Genomic DNA, 15,354 nt, shown 5'->3' with positions numbered 1-15,354 from the left:
TGTTTTTCTGTTTATTTTTGTTTATGCGTCTCTGTGTTAGTGAATAAATGTCTTATTTCTTTCTTTATATGCAATTTACTAGGCCATTACGGTTATTTTAGATCCTTTATCATCATTACTATCATCATACGACGGCTGAAAGGAGAAATTGAATAAGCGACATTTTTGTGAAAATTTTGAGATATAGCTCAAACGACAGAGAAAAATTTACTGATTCCGAACCTGTATATAAATAACATCTATCTTTAAAAATGTCGCTTAGTCAGTTTCTCCTTTCAACCGTCGATAGCATCCATAGGACGTGCAATGTTGGATAAGCCTCCCCCATAGATCTCCAATTGCTTTTGACATAGGCCTGCATCCACTGTACCTAAGCGAGCAGCTTCAACCAGGTCATCCGTCCATCTCGAAAAACGAAATTCCGAAAGTCGGAATCATGAACTTCAAAATACTGGTTTTTATGATTCCGAATATTTTAAAACTCCTAATTTGACTATTCCGATTCTTCATAAATCCGATTTTTATAAATCCGAAAATTAAAAATACCTCATCATCCCAGCCTATATACGTCCCACTGCTGGGCACAGGCCTCCTCTCAGAACAAGAGGGCTTGGGCCATAGTTCCCACGCGGGCCCAGTGCGGATTGGGAACTTCACACGCACCATTGAATTGCTTCGCAGGTTTGTGCAGGTTTCCTCACGATGTTTTCCTTCACCGCATAGCTCGTGGCAAAAATACCTATAAATAAAATAAATATCACGGGACAATTCACACCAATTGACCTAGTCCCAAAGTAAGCTTAGCAAAGCTTGTGTTATGGGTACTAAGCAACGGATAAATATAATTATATGGATAGATACAAACTTAAATACATATTAAACACCCAAGACCCGAGTACAAACATTCTTATTTTTCATACAAATATCTGCCCCGACACGGGAATCGAACCCGGGACCTCAAGCTTCGTAGTCAGGTTCTCTAACCACTAGGCAATCTGGTCGTCTAAATAAGTCTATAAGGTTTCAAATTACGATTTTCAAAATTCCGAATTTTAATACACCGAACAATAAGAAGTCCAACTCAATAATAACCCGAAATGTAATAAATACGAATTCCGATACTAATGTGTGTTCCAAATCTCATTACACCGATCAATAATAAATCCTGACTTCTAAACGTAAGCTATGTAGGTTAGATTGGTCTAAAAAAGTAATAACTGTTATTAATTTTCAGTAATGTGACACAAGGTCGACGGAGCTCCGCTTCTCGGAGCTCCTATTCCGCGCAGTTAACGCGCTTCGCGCCTTGACGCAATTCTAACCTAACCTAATCTATGCAAGTCAATTTACCTAAATTGATTGATATTAATTCGAGATTCGAAATTCAAGATTCCGATTATTAAAACACGAAGTTTATTTTGCCGAATGTCATATTTCCGAATTAGCGATGTCCATTCGGAAATTTGCTAATCAGAATACTGTACTTCGGGCCATTAAAATTTCGTGTTTTTCATTCTTCGGAGTTTTAAAAATCGGATATTAAAAAAAACGATAATTTGAAATTCGGAAAAATAAATTTCGTGCTTCTAAATAATCGGAATTTTATGTCATATAGGAATCGTGAAAATCGGAGTTTTGAAAATCGAAATTAGCAAAGTCGGAATTATTTCGGAGTAATTTGGGTGTTCCCCGGCGGTGGACGTCCTACGCTGCGCTTACCGATCCCCGGTCTCCATTCGAGGACTTTTCGGCCCCAACGGCCATCTGTTCTCAATGCTATATGGCTTGCTCATTGCCACTTCAACGAGCTTATTCGCTTGGCTATATCGGTGACAATCGTCTTCATGTCTGATTCGATGCCGTAGATAGCCCGAGCATAGCCCTTTCCAGGCCCTGAGCAGGGTCGCGAGCACCACGCCTCGGATCCAATTAATATCATCACTGGCAACACATCACTGGGCATCTTGTTTTTCAATCCAAATTCTCTAGTTAGGTTTTACCAGGAAACGTAACTGTCATCATTACTCAGAGGAAATGAAGTAAATATATATTCTATGACGACATAAATGACAATGCTGAAACATAATTATCCCATTAGTATTGAAAATAAAGCAGTTGTGTGAACTAGTTCGTGTGAGTGCACTGGACAAACAAGTTTCTAATAAATAGAAAATCCGGGAGTCTACACAAGTTCCAAGTTATTTGTTAGTTTTGCTATGTATCGGACTGTGTATTACTGTTTAATTATAAATTTGGTACGTACTAATAAGTAATTAAAATTTGTCAATTGTGTTTATTTCTTCATATTTTGTACAATTGCACCACCTGCTGAAATCTATTCCTTACTTCTGTCTGCTGTAAAGGTTGCCTCGAAGAGATTGCTCTGAAATAAGGCCGACTATTGTTTACCTTGGATTTTTTTCTCTACATACTGTTACTTCTTATTATATTATGGTCTTCAATAAAGTGTCATTTTATATTTTTTGTATTGCACACAGGTTTTCATACACACATGGTTGTCTGAACCATTTATTTTGATTGATTACCTTTGTGCTTATAAAACAAAATATTATTTACAGATTGCGGTTCATGGATTCAGTGGATTTGACTGTTCCGAATCAAATATCATTGTGACAGAAAAATATTGTAAGCACGAAAATACAACACAGTTCACCATGTAAGTTACTTTCTATATTGACTAGCTGTGGTAGCCCGGTGGTTTGAAAATCTCTTAGACATAGGATCGTCCGTTCGTGTCCGGGCTTGCACTTTTATGCCATACGATGAGTATTTCGGTGAAGGAAAACGTCGCGAGTTAAACTGTTTAATTTTTGTAATTTTCCAAACACTAATTAGTATTTATTTCAGGCACACATTAATTGACGACATATTACACGCAAGCAACTTGACAGCAGCTACTTTGGCAAGCAATGGATGCCCACTAGAATTTGAAGGCGACAATTTTAATAATACATTCTATGTTGAATGTGAAACAGAAATTAACTGTTTAGACGACGACAAAGATGCAGTCAGAACAATCAACACTTACTATTTAGAATGTGAAGATATTAGCCTTTTTGATGATAATTCGACGCACAATTTAAAAAATGTCACTGGTGAAGATTCAATGTATGTAAAAAGCGATAAAATTACTAAAGATAGTGAGGCAGCTGATACAAGAAAACTTATCATTATTGCATCGTCATTGGCTGCAGGAATAGGAGTTGTCGGTATTGCTGCTGCACTGTATCATCTGCAAACAATTTTGCAATCAGGAAGCTACCGTAAGTATTCCAAAAATGTTAAATTACTTAATTATGTCCGATCTACACGCAGGGCTTCGTATCTCGAAAGTAACCGAACCCTAGTATTCCGTAAACCCACGCTGTTTTTCCAGTCCCGAAATTGCGTGAGAGTGCGGGATTTGCAGAACTACGAAGAGCATATACTCGACCATTTGGGAGAGCAATCACTCGTAAACTGCGAATAATAATTTGTCTAGATGAGTAACGCTCTTACAATTAATTACCTTGAATGAGTTCCATATCTACGCAAACGAACTCACAGCAATCACAACAAAACCTCAAACTCTCATGAACAAAGCTTCCACGCCATTGGTCGCGCTATACTATATCCATAAGTATACTTAGGTGCTTTGCACGGAGTTTTTTTATTGTGTAAAAAACCACGCATTTTCCCAAAGACCAAGACCAAGACCAAAGACTTCACATTGCAAATTTTATTGAAATCGTTATAGCCGGTTCGAAAATCCCTGCTATAAATATATCTTGATCTCTGAATTGTATATAATAAAAACTTAATAAATGTGAACTTATGTTGATTGTTTCGTTGCTTGCGAGATTCTGCAAATACCAGGATTTCGTGAAATTTTAATTTTAAATCCCGCAAGTAACTCCCGAGATTTCTTACATATTTATATTTCGCTTTCTTCTTTCCAGTGTTCCCAAGTACACCATCACCAGCGGGATTTTCAGAAATACCGTAAAAAAATAGTTGTTTAAATATAGAAACAGTGATTCAATTGGATTCGTGAGCCGCCATAGAACTTTATCTAAGTAATTAATTTTATTTGTCTTCTGTAGCTTAAGTTATTTATTGCGTTGTTATTTAATTGTTATTAAACATCGTTTTATATATAACGCAATTTTATTTCTAATTATCCGTTTAAGAACATAAAATTAAGGAAATTATGCATTTATGCAAATAGGTACTACGAAAAAGTTTTGTTCGAATAGACGGAGACGGCATCACATTTAACCGTCAGTTAACACTAATCAATGGATGGTGAAACAGCCCCTTAATCTACTATTTTCACAGAAATATCAAAAAAGTATAAAATAAAAAACATTAAATTTAAAAAATCAAAAACCGACTGCCTTAAAAACTAAAAGGAAGTAAATAAGTCTAGTGGTCTAGAACTCTGTCAAGAAGCTCATTTAAGGTTCAACAGTCGGGACCCATTCAAATCGTAACCAGCTCAAAAAATCTTGGTAATGGGTCCCGACTGATGAACCTTAAATGAGCTTCTAGACAGAGTTCTAGACCTCTAGACTTATTTTCTTCATTTTAGTTTTTTAAGGCAGTCGGGTTTTTGTTTCTTTTTAATTTAATGTTTTTTTCCTTTTGAGATGTACATGACGTACATACGAGTAATCAACAATAATTGACGTCAATTAATAACTTAATGCATAAATATTATTCGGTAATTATAAGGTAAAGTATTAATATTAAGGTTTAATTTCCCTGTTTGACTAAGTATTTAAGTATTCCAAACCATCCCAAATAGAATTTTCCTTCCTTGATATCTCTATTTATTCATTTGTATTTATGATTAGTAAACTGTAATTAAAAAAAAGCCGTGGTGGCCTAGTGGTTTGACCTAATCGCCTCTGAAGCAGAGGATCGTGGGTTCAAATCCCGGCTCGCACCTCTGAGTTTTTCGAAATTCATATGCGGAATTAAATTTGACATTTATCACGAGCTTTACGGTGAAGGAAAACATCGTGAGGAAACCTGCACAAACCTGCGAACCAATTCAATGGTGTGTATGAAGTTCCCAATCCGCACTGGGCCCAGCCCTCTCATTTTGAGAGGAGGCCTGTGCCCAGCAGTGTGACGTATATAGGTTGGAATGATGATGATGATGAATCTGTAATTATTGGACGGAGAGTAGAATTACAGCCTTATTCATAAAAACATACATAGACTGCTAAAATCATTACTCTTCCTTTGGCTTTGCCGTAGTCGAGTAAAAAGTTAGAGCCTCCTTGAAGGCTCCTTGAAGGCCCGATGCTAAAAAACATGATTCATAAACGTCTGTTAGCGCTAATCAGTCGATCAAGGCTCTGCTAAAGTTAGAGGACCGTAGACCCTCCTTTATCTCCCTGCTAAGTCACAAAATGGCCGCCACAAGTTTTAACAGCTGACATTGACAAGAGCAAAAAACCATACCGAAGATATTTTTAGTGAAGGGTGGGTTACGCAAAGATTAAAAAAAAAACAGGAAAATTTATTTTCAGGAATTTGTATTTAAAAATCCTCTAAATTAGGTATTTATTACTTTACTAACAATAAATATGAAAAAAAATTAGTATGATTAACATAATTACGGCTTTTTGCACTTAGGTAGGTACAACATAAACATGCGGATCGGAAATGGCGGGAAAACAAACATCTCGCTTTTTATTTTTTTTCCTGCCAATATGCTGTCACTGCTGTCAATTTTTTTTTAAATTATCGATGAGGCCATTTTTTGTCTTTGATTTGTCAAGATGGCCAACATAACGCGTTTAATCCGTCTATCAGCAGCTCAACAACTAGCAGACTGCTAGCAAGCGTTTATGAATCATACTTCTTGTCAACCATCTAACAAGCTTAATCAGTCTGCTAAGTAACAGACCGATCAAACCTCAATTAAGGATTTTTTATGAATAAGGCTGTTAGTTTGTTGGGCACTGATTTTAACTCGTAGGAAAAGGCTTTTAAATATTGAAGTTAGCTTAATTCTCAAAACACGTAATTAGACAGGGTCGGAAAGCAGGAGGGTGGCAGTGTTGCCACTCATAATTAAAAAATATTTATTTCGTTGGTGTTGCCACAAATATTATTAAATTATACCGTATTATGCAATTGGACCCGGATATTCTTAATACGACGTAAATGATGTAATTTTTAGAAATTCCCATGCGTATTTAGTCATCCTCATCAGCCGGAAGACGTTCATATTGAACAATGAACGACAACGCGTCACTTGCATCCGCCGGTTGCCCGTAACTCTCACGACGTCGCCAGTGCACCTAGTGAGAGGCCTGCCAACGCTTCGTCTTCCAATTCGTGGTCTTCACTTTTCGAGGAGTATTGAGTAAAATCTCGCAATGCCAATTTAACTGCCACACCTGGCTCACACGAGTAAAGTCCCGGGTAAAGACTAGTTCAACCTAACCCACTATCGCGTGGTAAAAGGTGTGAAACCAAATCTGGGTTACAAATAACATGAAATCCTCTACCCACTTGACATCGCGTCCTTATTCTACAAAGCTCCAATCAAAAACTATTAAACACGTATTCCTGTCCCGTTTAGTTCTCTCATGAGTGAAAGACGTGGCGATACGATACGGCAGCGGGTTTCTCCAGAATATGTGTCTAAAGAAGCGCGCATGCTCAGTTGAGGGACCATCGTAAGGAGGACCCTTCGTTTGAAAGCAAAACATGTCGCCTCACTCTATTACAGGCTTTGACGTCTAGGGTTGCCAGTGGACCGGATTTACCGGAAGCCTCACAAATTTATATATAGTATTATAAGCTTTTGTTAAAAATTACCTTTTTAATACATGCTTTTTAGACTGTTTGTACTATTTGTTGACGGTATTTGCATTGTCATCTACCTAAACTACATTTAAGTACCAAATACCAAGACAATTATCCATTCAGGAGTCCGTACTATGGATACAAACATGGCCGGACTACCAGGATCTCACTGCCATATTATTGCATTGTCGCCAGATTTACATAACTACCTACGCCAAATTTTAAGTCAATCTGGCCACTGAAAGTGAGCCAAAATTCAGTTGCAAGATTTTACCCGTACATACATCTGTGCCTGTAGTGGGACGTATATCACACGTAGGCCAAAAAAAACTATACAATTTTTGCTTTACTGTCGTTATACAACATGCACGGTAACTTATATTTATTTGGTAAATAAACAAATAGACAATGTGGTATAAATTGAGAAATACCAATCAACACACCAAAATCCACTTAATAATCTATATTGAAATCCCCAATTCCATTTTCACCAGCGGGCAACCCTGCATAAATTTTGCAACCTTCTAATCAAATAATTCCCAACTTGGGCGTTTTCATTTGACTCTTATGGCAACACCTCAGCAATGACGAGACGGGCTCCAATGAAACGGTGCAATTCCAACTTCGGGCGTCTTCGGAACACTTCGGGAATCTTCGGTAAACGTTTTTCCACCACTGTAGATAATATATTGTGCAAAAGTGTGCTAAGTTTCGACAGACTTCGGGAAGTTTATTTCAAAATGTCGGACACGAAATACTCATTTTAAATAACGCTTTTAATTGGGAACTTATACATTGAGAATGATTAAAAAACTTTTTGCTAGAAGTGAGGGAGATGGCGAGTAAGTGAGTGGGAATGTCAAATATAAGAACTAAAGGCAATCCTTTTACTCAGCATTGGGAGAGTAGGTAGCTTTACTAGAAAATAAAGCTTACCAACTTCAAATATATAGATAGGTACATACAGCATAAAGATCAATAAAATACCAATATTCAAGTTATTTGAAAATGTTACAAAACAAAAGAACTACACAGTCTCAGCTCCTTTCCTTCACTAGGCGAGGTCTTCACCCTCATCATCATTATCAGCTGGAAGACGTCCACTGCTGAACAAAGGCTTCCCCCTTAGAACGCCACAATGTCAAAGTCAAAGTCAAAATATCTTTATTCAATTTAGGCTATAACAAGCACTTATGAATGTCAAAAAAAAATCTACCACCGGTTCAGAAAAACCTCTGCTGAGAAGAATCCGGCGAGAAACTCAACGAGGAATATTTTTTTTAAACAGATTTACAATATTATTAAATGATATGTATACGTCACAAGTATTTAACACAACTTTATTTTTAACACAGTAGGTTCCCTATTTGAAGGGATCGCTAATGCGGATCGGAATTATTTCCAAATATCCCTGTCCATGATATAATCATTAACTTTATAATACGCCTTTGATATTAATGTCTTCTTGACAATAGATCTGAATTTTGTATCCGTTTCATTTATAATATTTTTTGGAATTTTATTATAAAAACGTATGCAATTTCCCAGAAACGACTTTTTGGTTTGGAATGAACGACAACTCGCCACTTGCATCCACCAGTTACCCGCGATGTCGTCAGTCCACCTGGTGGGAGGCCTGCCCACGCTTCGTCTTCCGGTTCGCGGTCGCCACTCGAGAACTTTTCTCCCCCAACGGCAACGGAATGTCATGTTGTCAGCAACCCTAAAATTGGCCCCAAAGCGGTAACGTTTCGTGTGCTCTGCCTACCCCATTTGGGAATACAGGCGTGATGTTTGTGTGTGTTTATTATCCGGACAGCTGAGTGGAATGCCCTGCCAGCGTCGGTGTTCTCTGATCGCTACAATCTAGCCGTTTTCAAATCTAGGGAGAATGGGCATTTAAAGCAAACTGGTTCCATCTTAGTTCACATCACGTGATTGTGGTCAAACGAAAGCCTATTTCTGTATAAGAAAAGCTTCTTATGCGAGTAAGATCGAACTTTGCATCTAAAGCCCGGAGAATGAGGAGGGTGGACAGTCTCTCTTACTAAACGACAAACCAGCCTATCCACCTGGTTAGACGGTTAGCCAGCCTAGCTGGTGGAACCCTGTACTATTTTTTTTAAATTTTGGCTATGCCTTTCGGTTGAGCGTCATGTCGATTTCTCTGTAACCCTGTACTATATTAGTAGGAAACGCAGTTCGCACCTGTAGTAGACGGTACTAGTGCCGCCCCCCGTCGATAGGGCTGGCAGCAGCGCGTCTGCGCGCCGCGTCGATACACCGCCCAGCGCGCCGCACGCGTGTCGAGGCTCCCGACAAAACAATTATTCAAAATTGGAACACCGAATAAAACAAAAGAATTTTTTTAAAACTTTACAACCTGCCAGTGTTCGTGATTAAAATGAAATAGTTTTTAATCTATGGTTTTTTTTTTGAGGAATGTGTATAAGTGATCGTTTATGTATTTTGTGATGTGATTTTCGTTGCGTAACGCCGTGGTATAGTAGGTAAGTGCATTCTGTTACAACAATTAAATTAAAAGAAAAAAATATACAGAATAGATACATACATAATATACATAAGATGTTACGAAACACTTCGCCATAAGAAAGCAATTACGTGTACGCAGACATTGCAAACATTTTTTTCAAATGGATTTACTACTAATAGTATCTGGCACAAGCAGAAGGATCATGGCTTTTCCGTTCTAAAGAAACTACTTTGTTCCATTTTTAAGCAAAATATATGGAGGACATGCCAAATAATCAATTGGTGACCAAAACTAAACGAATTCTTAAGTTAAACCACTTAATTTAATCAGTTAACACTCTATTTACTTAAAGGGATAAAAATTATTCTTCTGAATATAATATATACGTACTTAAATATAGAAGTCCAGGCAGACTAACCTGACTTAGTCATAAACGCCCAGACCAAACCTTTGGACCTAAAGAAAAAGCTGAAATTGCATAAAGGTTCCATTTACGACGTAGGAAAGAAATAATCAATGAATGAAAGTGTCTATATAATAATTTATGATTTCGTTTTAATGTCTTATACCTACATTACTCGTACTTTAGTGTACTTTATATTTACTTCCATCAGAAAATATTGTTCGTTATGGACATTTTATTCTTTGATTTTCGCCTTTTTAGGGTTCCGTATAGTTATATTTACTTTGAAATAATGGATAACGAAGGATTTTCCGAAATTTCCGTGTTGAGGTAATTTGATTCTGGTCAGAAAAAAAAATCAAAAACGCTATAGTATATAAAAACAGTATAAACTCATGAAAATTATGATTATAACCAAAATTTATCTGTTCAGAGGTTGTTTCCGAAAATAGTTCTATTCGAAATAATTTTTCAGAACAACCTCTAAAATAGATAAAATCATTTCTTTGTGCCACAGGTTGGCGGATCATGTATTCCTTTCGACTCGTTCTTACAATTCAAGTCATTGTAGTCTAGTGGTTTTGAACTAGGAGCTTCCAAGCAGAGGGTCATAAGTTCGATCCCGGGCGGGAGGTTTTCGGAATTTATGTTTACATTTGAAATTCATCATGAAATTTACGCTGAAGGAAAACTTCGCGAGGAAACCTGCACCATCTGCAAAAGATATCAATAGTGTGTGTGAAGTATCCAGCCCGCACTGAGCTCTCGTAGGAACTTCAGCCCAAGCTCTCTTATTACATGGGGAAACCTGTGCTCTGTATTTGGACGTATCTATATACTTAGGATTAGATCATGAGATGGTAAACTTTATCCATACAAGATTAAAGTTTCTTTGTTTTATTATTTATTTATCCTATTTTATCCCATTTGGGTTCTTAAAGTTGTTACAAATCGAAACAAGCATTATTACTAAATTTTAATTTACCCTTACATTCTTTACATAAAAATGATCCGTGATAGACCTCTATGTCACCTGACGAAAAGCGCAGATGAGGCCTGGTTCAGTAACATCCTATTCACTCTAGCCTTCAAGAGCCCTAGGATGTATCTATCCAGAAAATCTGGAAATAGGAAGGACATAGGATAGTTCATTCCGGAAAATTGGATAGTTCCCACGGGATAGCCATAAGCGAACTCTTCACTCACAGACGAAGTTGCGTGCAAGATCTATTTAGTTACTAATATTTACCAACAAATCCACTAAAATCAATTCAAATCACCATGCTATCAGATTCGAAAATTGCCCGCAAGGGTACGCTTCTATTGAGAAGCACGCTTATAATCGACGACACACATTGCCCTATGAGGGCTATCGTTTTTTGTCTCACTAGATGGCGCACTGTTGCGTGAGGGTTTTAAGTATGGCTTTCAAAGTCTGTTATTACGGGCGTGAAAACAAAGTTTAGATTAAAATCATATTTAATACACCTTAAAACCGTACCATAAAAATATCGAGCATGCCACAGTGCTGCATAGTCCCCGTTTTGTTCGGAAAAAAGGCAGGACAAAGGTTTCCGGAAGACAAAACTGTCTAAAAACAAAGACATTAATTGCCCCGGAACGCATATTTGCCATAATTAATTTCAGATATTGCAAAATATTCACAAAATTATTCTAATTATAAATAAACCCGCGTAGCTCACCCAAAAACTATGAGATTTGACATTTCGGAGACCTCACGCTACACTAGCGCCTCTAGTGGCGAATTCATACGCGATAGCCCTCATTACAAGGACGCGATGTGGTTTTCCGCTAATGCGACTGCTCGATACATGTTTTCTGTATCTAAATCAATCTAGTAAAGCAAAATCCTTCGATAGTCTTCTGTAGTTCTTTATTGTCAAGTTCGAGTGTCACATATAAACAAAATCATGATTCAAAAAAATAGTAAAGGTTTGTATCAAAAGAGTTCTGCCACATTTTCACTGCACCACGCAAGCTCACCCTACGAGTATACCTTTTTCTGCTTGAACTACTTAGGCAACAGTATTCTAGCCCACTTGGGAATACAGCCATGAGACTCATGAGTATTTCACATGTTCCATTACCTTTGCGTAATAAAACGACCCTCCTAATCCCACGGGTGGGCCCACGTGTACCCAAGCTTGTTTATGGTACCAATCACGTTCACGCAGTCTTGTGATGTAGCCCATAATAGGCCCACTTTGGGCCCCTTTATAATAGGATGCCGTGGTAGACTAGTACGGTCGGGTCGGTTCCTACTAGTTGCATAGAAAAGTGTATACTTATGTTAGGACATCGACTGTAGGTACTACAGGTAAAGTAAGACTGAATATATATATATTATTTTTCTTTATTTGTTTATGTTTCACTAACACTACGGTAAGCATCGTACATTTAACTAACACCATGTACCCGACATATTTATAAGTAATACTAACAACTGATGGATCCTAGTTATCTGAATAAATAAATTTTATTATTATTTTCTTTATTTTTTTTTCATTCTTAGGATTAGGTTTTTATAATAGTTATAAAAAGTAAAATACATATCCAGCCATTTTAACGAAAACGTAGGGAAAGATTAAAAACCTGTTATGCAGTTCTCACGGGATAGGAAAAGGACTGCCACAAGGGCGAAGCCGCGGGAGTGAACTAGTTCCGGCTCTATACCACGAAGTGCAAAATTCGAACTTCGTATCTTACCGTCGCACTGACGCTTATATTATTTAATACGAGAGTGAGAGGGACGGTACGATACGAATTTGGTAGTAGCCCCCCGAGTAAATAATTAACATTGGCCCTTCCTCTCATCACATTGGATAACTGATATTCCATCCCTAGGGAAATTCAGCAGCGACAATATGATAAATTTTTAATGTTTTAATCAGAATTTTTGACACATAACATACAAGGTGTTCTAAAAATTATCCCAAATATTCTAGCAGGCTAGGCTGTAACAAGCACTTATAAATGTCAAAAAAAAATATAACCGGTACGGAAAACCTCTGTTGAGAAGAAAGAATTTTTTAACAGATTTTGTAAAAACTGTACCCTTGTAAATGTTTTTCAGGATTTTTAACCGACGAAATAAACGGAGGAGGTTCTCAAGTCGACGCGTGTATTTTACAAGCTTTTATTTAGTTTCACCTGTCCGGTTGTCTGACTGTCTGTCTGTCTGTTATCAAATCTTGCAAGCTAAATTCGACCAACTTCCAGTTGTTAGATTGACTTGAAATTTGGTACATTTGTGTAAATTGCGTGACAATACAATAATCTGGTAGTGACATCCTGGTAGTCCGGCCAGGAACGTCTCCACAGGATGGAACTCTTCAACGGTTATTGGCATCGACTTGACAATTTGGTATGCAAATGTAGTTTGGGTAACAATACAAGTACAGTCAACAAAAAGTACAGTCAGCAAAAAAGGCTTGTATTAAAATGAAATTTTTACCAAAAACTTTTTTTTTACTTTTTACAAAGTAGTCCGATTTTGATAATTCTTTTTTTATTGGAAAGCGTTATACCCCGAGGGTGGTGCCATTTAAATTTGGAAAAAATATTCCAAAGGAAGGGTAGGAAAACAGGGGATGATTGATTGTTCAGTCACTGAATAACCAGGCATTACTTTTTACAAAGTAGTCCAATTTTCATAATTATTTTTGTATGGATAGGGTATACCTTGAAGTTGGTATTATATATTTGAGAAAAAAAATACCCCAAGAGTGGGAAAAAAGTATAAAATAAAAACTTTTTAACAAAAAAGTTAAACCGCCGAATAAACGGAAAAGCAAAAAAAGATTAAACTTACTAGTTTTTTAATCTTAATCTAGGTACCCCTTTGAAGTTGGTGCCTCAGCACGAGCCAGAAGTAGTGATATGATAGAAGCCCATCAGGTGGATGACTATAGGTCAGATTAGATTAAGGTTAAAAAACTAGTACTTACCTAGGTTTAGGTTAAGGTTAGATAAAAAGAAAGTTTATTATTTTTTGCTTTTCCGTTTTTTCGGCGGTTAATTTCTTGTTATTTTAATGAAAGAGTTTATGTGATAGGCTGTTGGCGGGTTCCTTTCGTGATTTATATCATTGTAAGCCATAATGTACCTACTGGTTCAAAGTCAAAGTCAAAGTCAAAACATCTTTATTCAATGTAGGCAAGACAACCACGTATGAATGTCAAAAAAAATCTACCACCGGTCCGGAAAAACCTCTGTTGAGAAGAATCCGCCAAGAAACTCAACGAGGTATATTTTTTTTATATCCCCCTGGTGTTGCAGGTGTCTATGGGCGGTGGTAGGTAATCTCTTAACATTAGGAGACCCTCTTGCTCGTTTGCCATCCAGTCGAATAAAAAAAACGGATTTACAATATTATTAAATGATATCTATACATCATAAGTATTTATTGAACACGGGTGTGTAATAAACGGCATAGCAACATTTGATATAATTTCAAAGGATAGGTACTTTACATAACTTTTTTTATAAAAAAACCTAACCTAACCCAGAGTACATCAAATCGAATAAATAACAATATAAATAAGTTTAGTTTTAAGATAAATTGCATTATATCAAATGAAAATTATATATTGTTGCATTATATCAATTGTTGTTATATCTTTCGGTAAGCACCGGTTAAGAACACATTCCATACAGAAATGCTGAGTGCAACGAAATAAACCCACCTTAAACTGAAAGCTCGGGACGTTTGAGTTCTGTTAATATTTTTCAAAGCCACTTATTTCACTTCCCACTCATAGTGAACTGTGACACAGTATGAAATAGTAACTAATCCACAATAAAAACACAAAGTTGCACAGACACTCGCAAAAGAGCGCACACTCGTATGCAGCCTACGTAAATCCTCGCCCGGACTTACCTTGTGCGTCCACATTGTAGCAAAAACTGTTTTTTTTGTCAAAGTTACTGAACTCTCCACCACCTTTGTTGTATTAAATGAAAGTTAATCCGGATAACTCACGTCTTAAACAGAATTTAGCTCGACATGTGCGCGTGTTCCAGCAGCCGCCGAGTCGCGTTGCTCCTAAAAAAACGGCTACGAATTAGCCCGAATTAACCCGAAATAAGAGGTGCTCCGTTAAATGAACTGAAACATTTACTTTGCTCACCCGCGACCTTATAATAGCCTTATAGTTTATGTAAGAAATGTGTGTTCATGCAGTTCCTTCACCTCCACACTGTAAGAACAAACACAAATCTCACACAAACCCATCTATCACCACCACGAACGTTTCGAACTGACGCGTTTCGAACTCAACCAGAGCTCATCTTCAGAGCAACACAACCGTTCACCATGCTACCAGATTAGGTGTTCAGTTATAAGTTTGACGTCAATGTCTGTCTGTCCTGTCTGCGGCATCGTAGCTCTCAAATGAATGGACCGATTTTGATACCATTTTTCACGTTAAACACGTTCACGTTTCACGTTCCACCGGAATTGAGATATTGAACTTTGAGATGATAATGTCGATTTTTTTCACTTTTCTAAGTTGCTTAGGTTGTTAATCTTTATATTCTGACACGTTACCTTACTGGTGTATACTATGGCCATGTTAACTCTTCAACCGCCATTATACCTGCATGATGC

The 15,354-nt window shown here is 37.2% G+C and overlaps 2 protein-coding genes across 7 annotated transcripts in view; both read left to right on the top strand.

Moving 5' to 3' along the window:
• The window catches only part of LOC141427248 (uncharacterized), a 72,839-nt gene that overhangs the window by 13,570 nt on the left and 43,915 nt on the right, over positions 1–15,354 (top strand). For 2 of the 6 annotated variants that reach the window (XM_074086496.1, XM_074086499.1), the window contains exon 1: positions 9,123–9,338. The exons of the other annotated variants lie outside the window; for them this stretch is intronic. The gene's annotated coding sequence lies outside the window, so the exon portion shown is untranslated. Of the gene's footprint in view, positions 1–9,122; positions 9,339–15,354 lie in introns of those variants that run through there. 6 annotated transcript variants of the gene reach the window in all.
• Positions 1,768–4,108, top strand: LOC141427249 (uncharacterized). The gene is made up of 4 exons (XM_074086502.1): positions 1,768–2,255; positions 2,580–2,677; positions 2,869–3,284; positions 3,960–4,108. The coding sequence occupies exons 1-4, from the start codon at positions 2,217–2,219 to the stop codon at positions 4,004–4,006; spliced, it is 600 nt and encodes a 199-aa protein (XP_073942603.1). The 5' UTR covers positions 1,768–2,216; the 3' UTR covers positions 4,007–4,108.

This window comes from Choristoneura fumiferana, chromosome 4 (genome assembly GCF_025370935.1).
Source record: "Choristoneura fumiferana chromosome 4, NRCan_CFum_1, whole genome shotgun sequence".
Taxonomy (NCBI): Eukaryota; Metazoa; Arthropoda; class Insecta; order Lepidoptera; family Tortricidae; genus Choristoneura; species Choristoneura fumiferana.
This window is presented reverse-complemented; position numbering and strand designations above follow the sequence as displayed.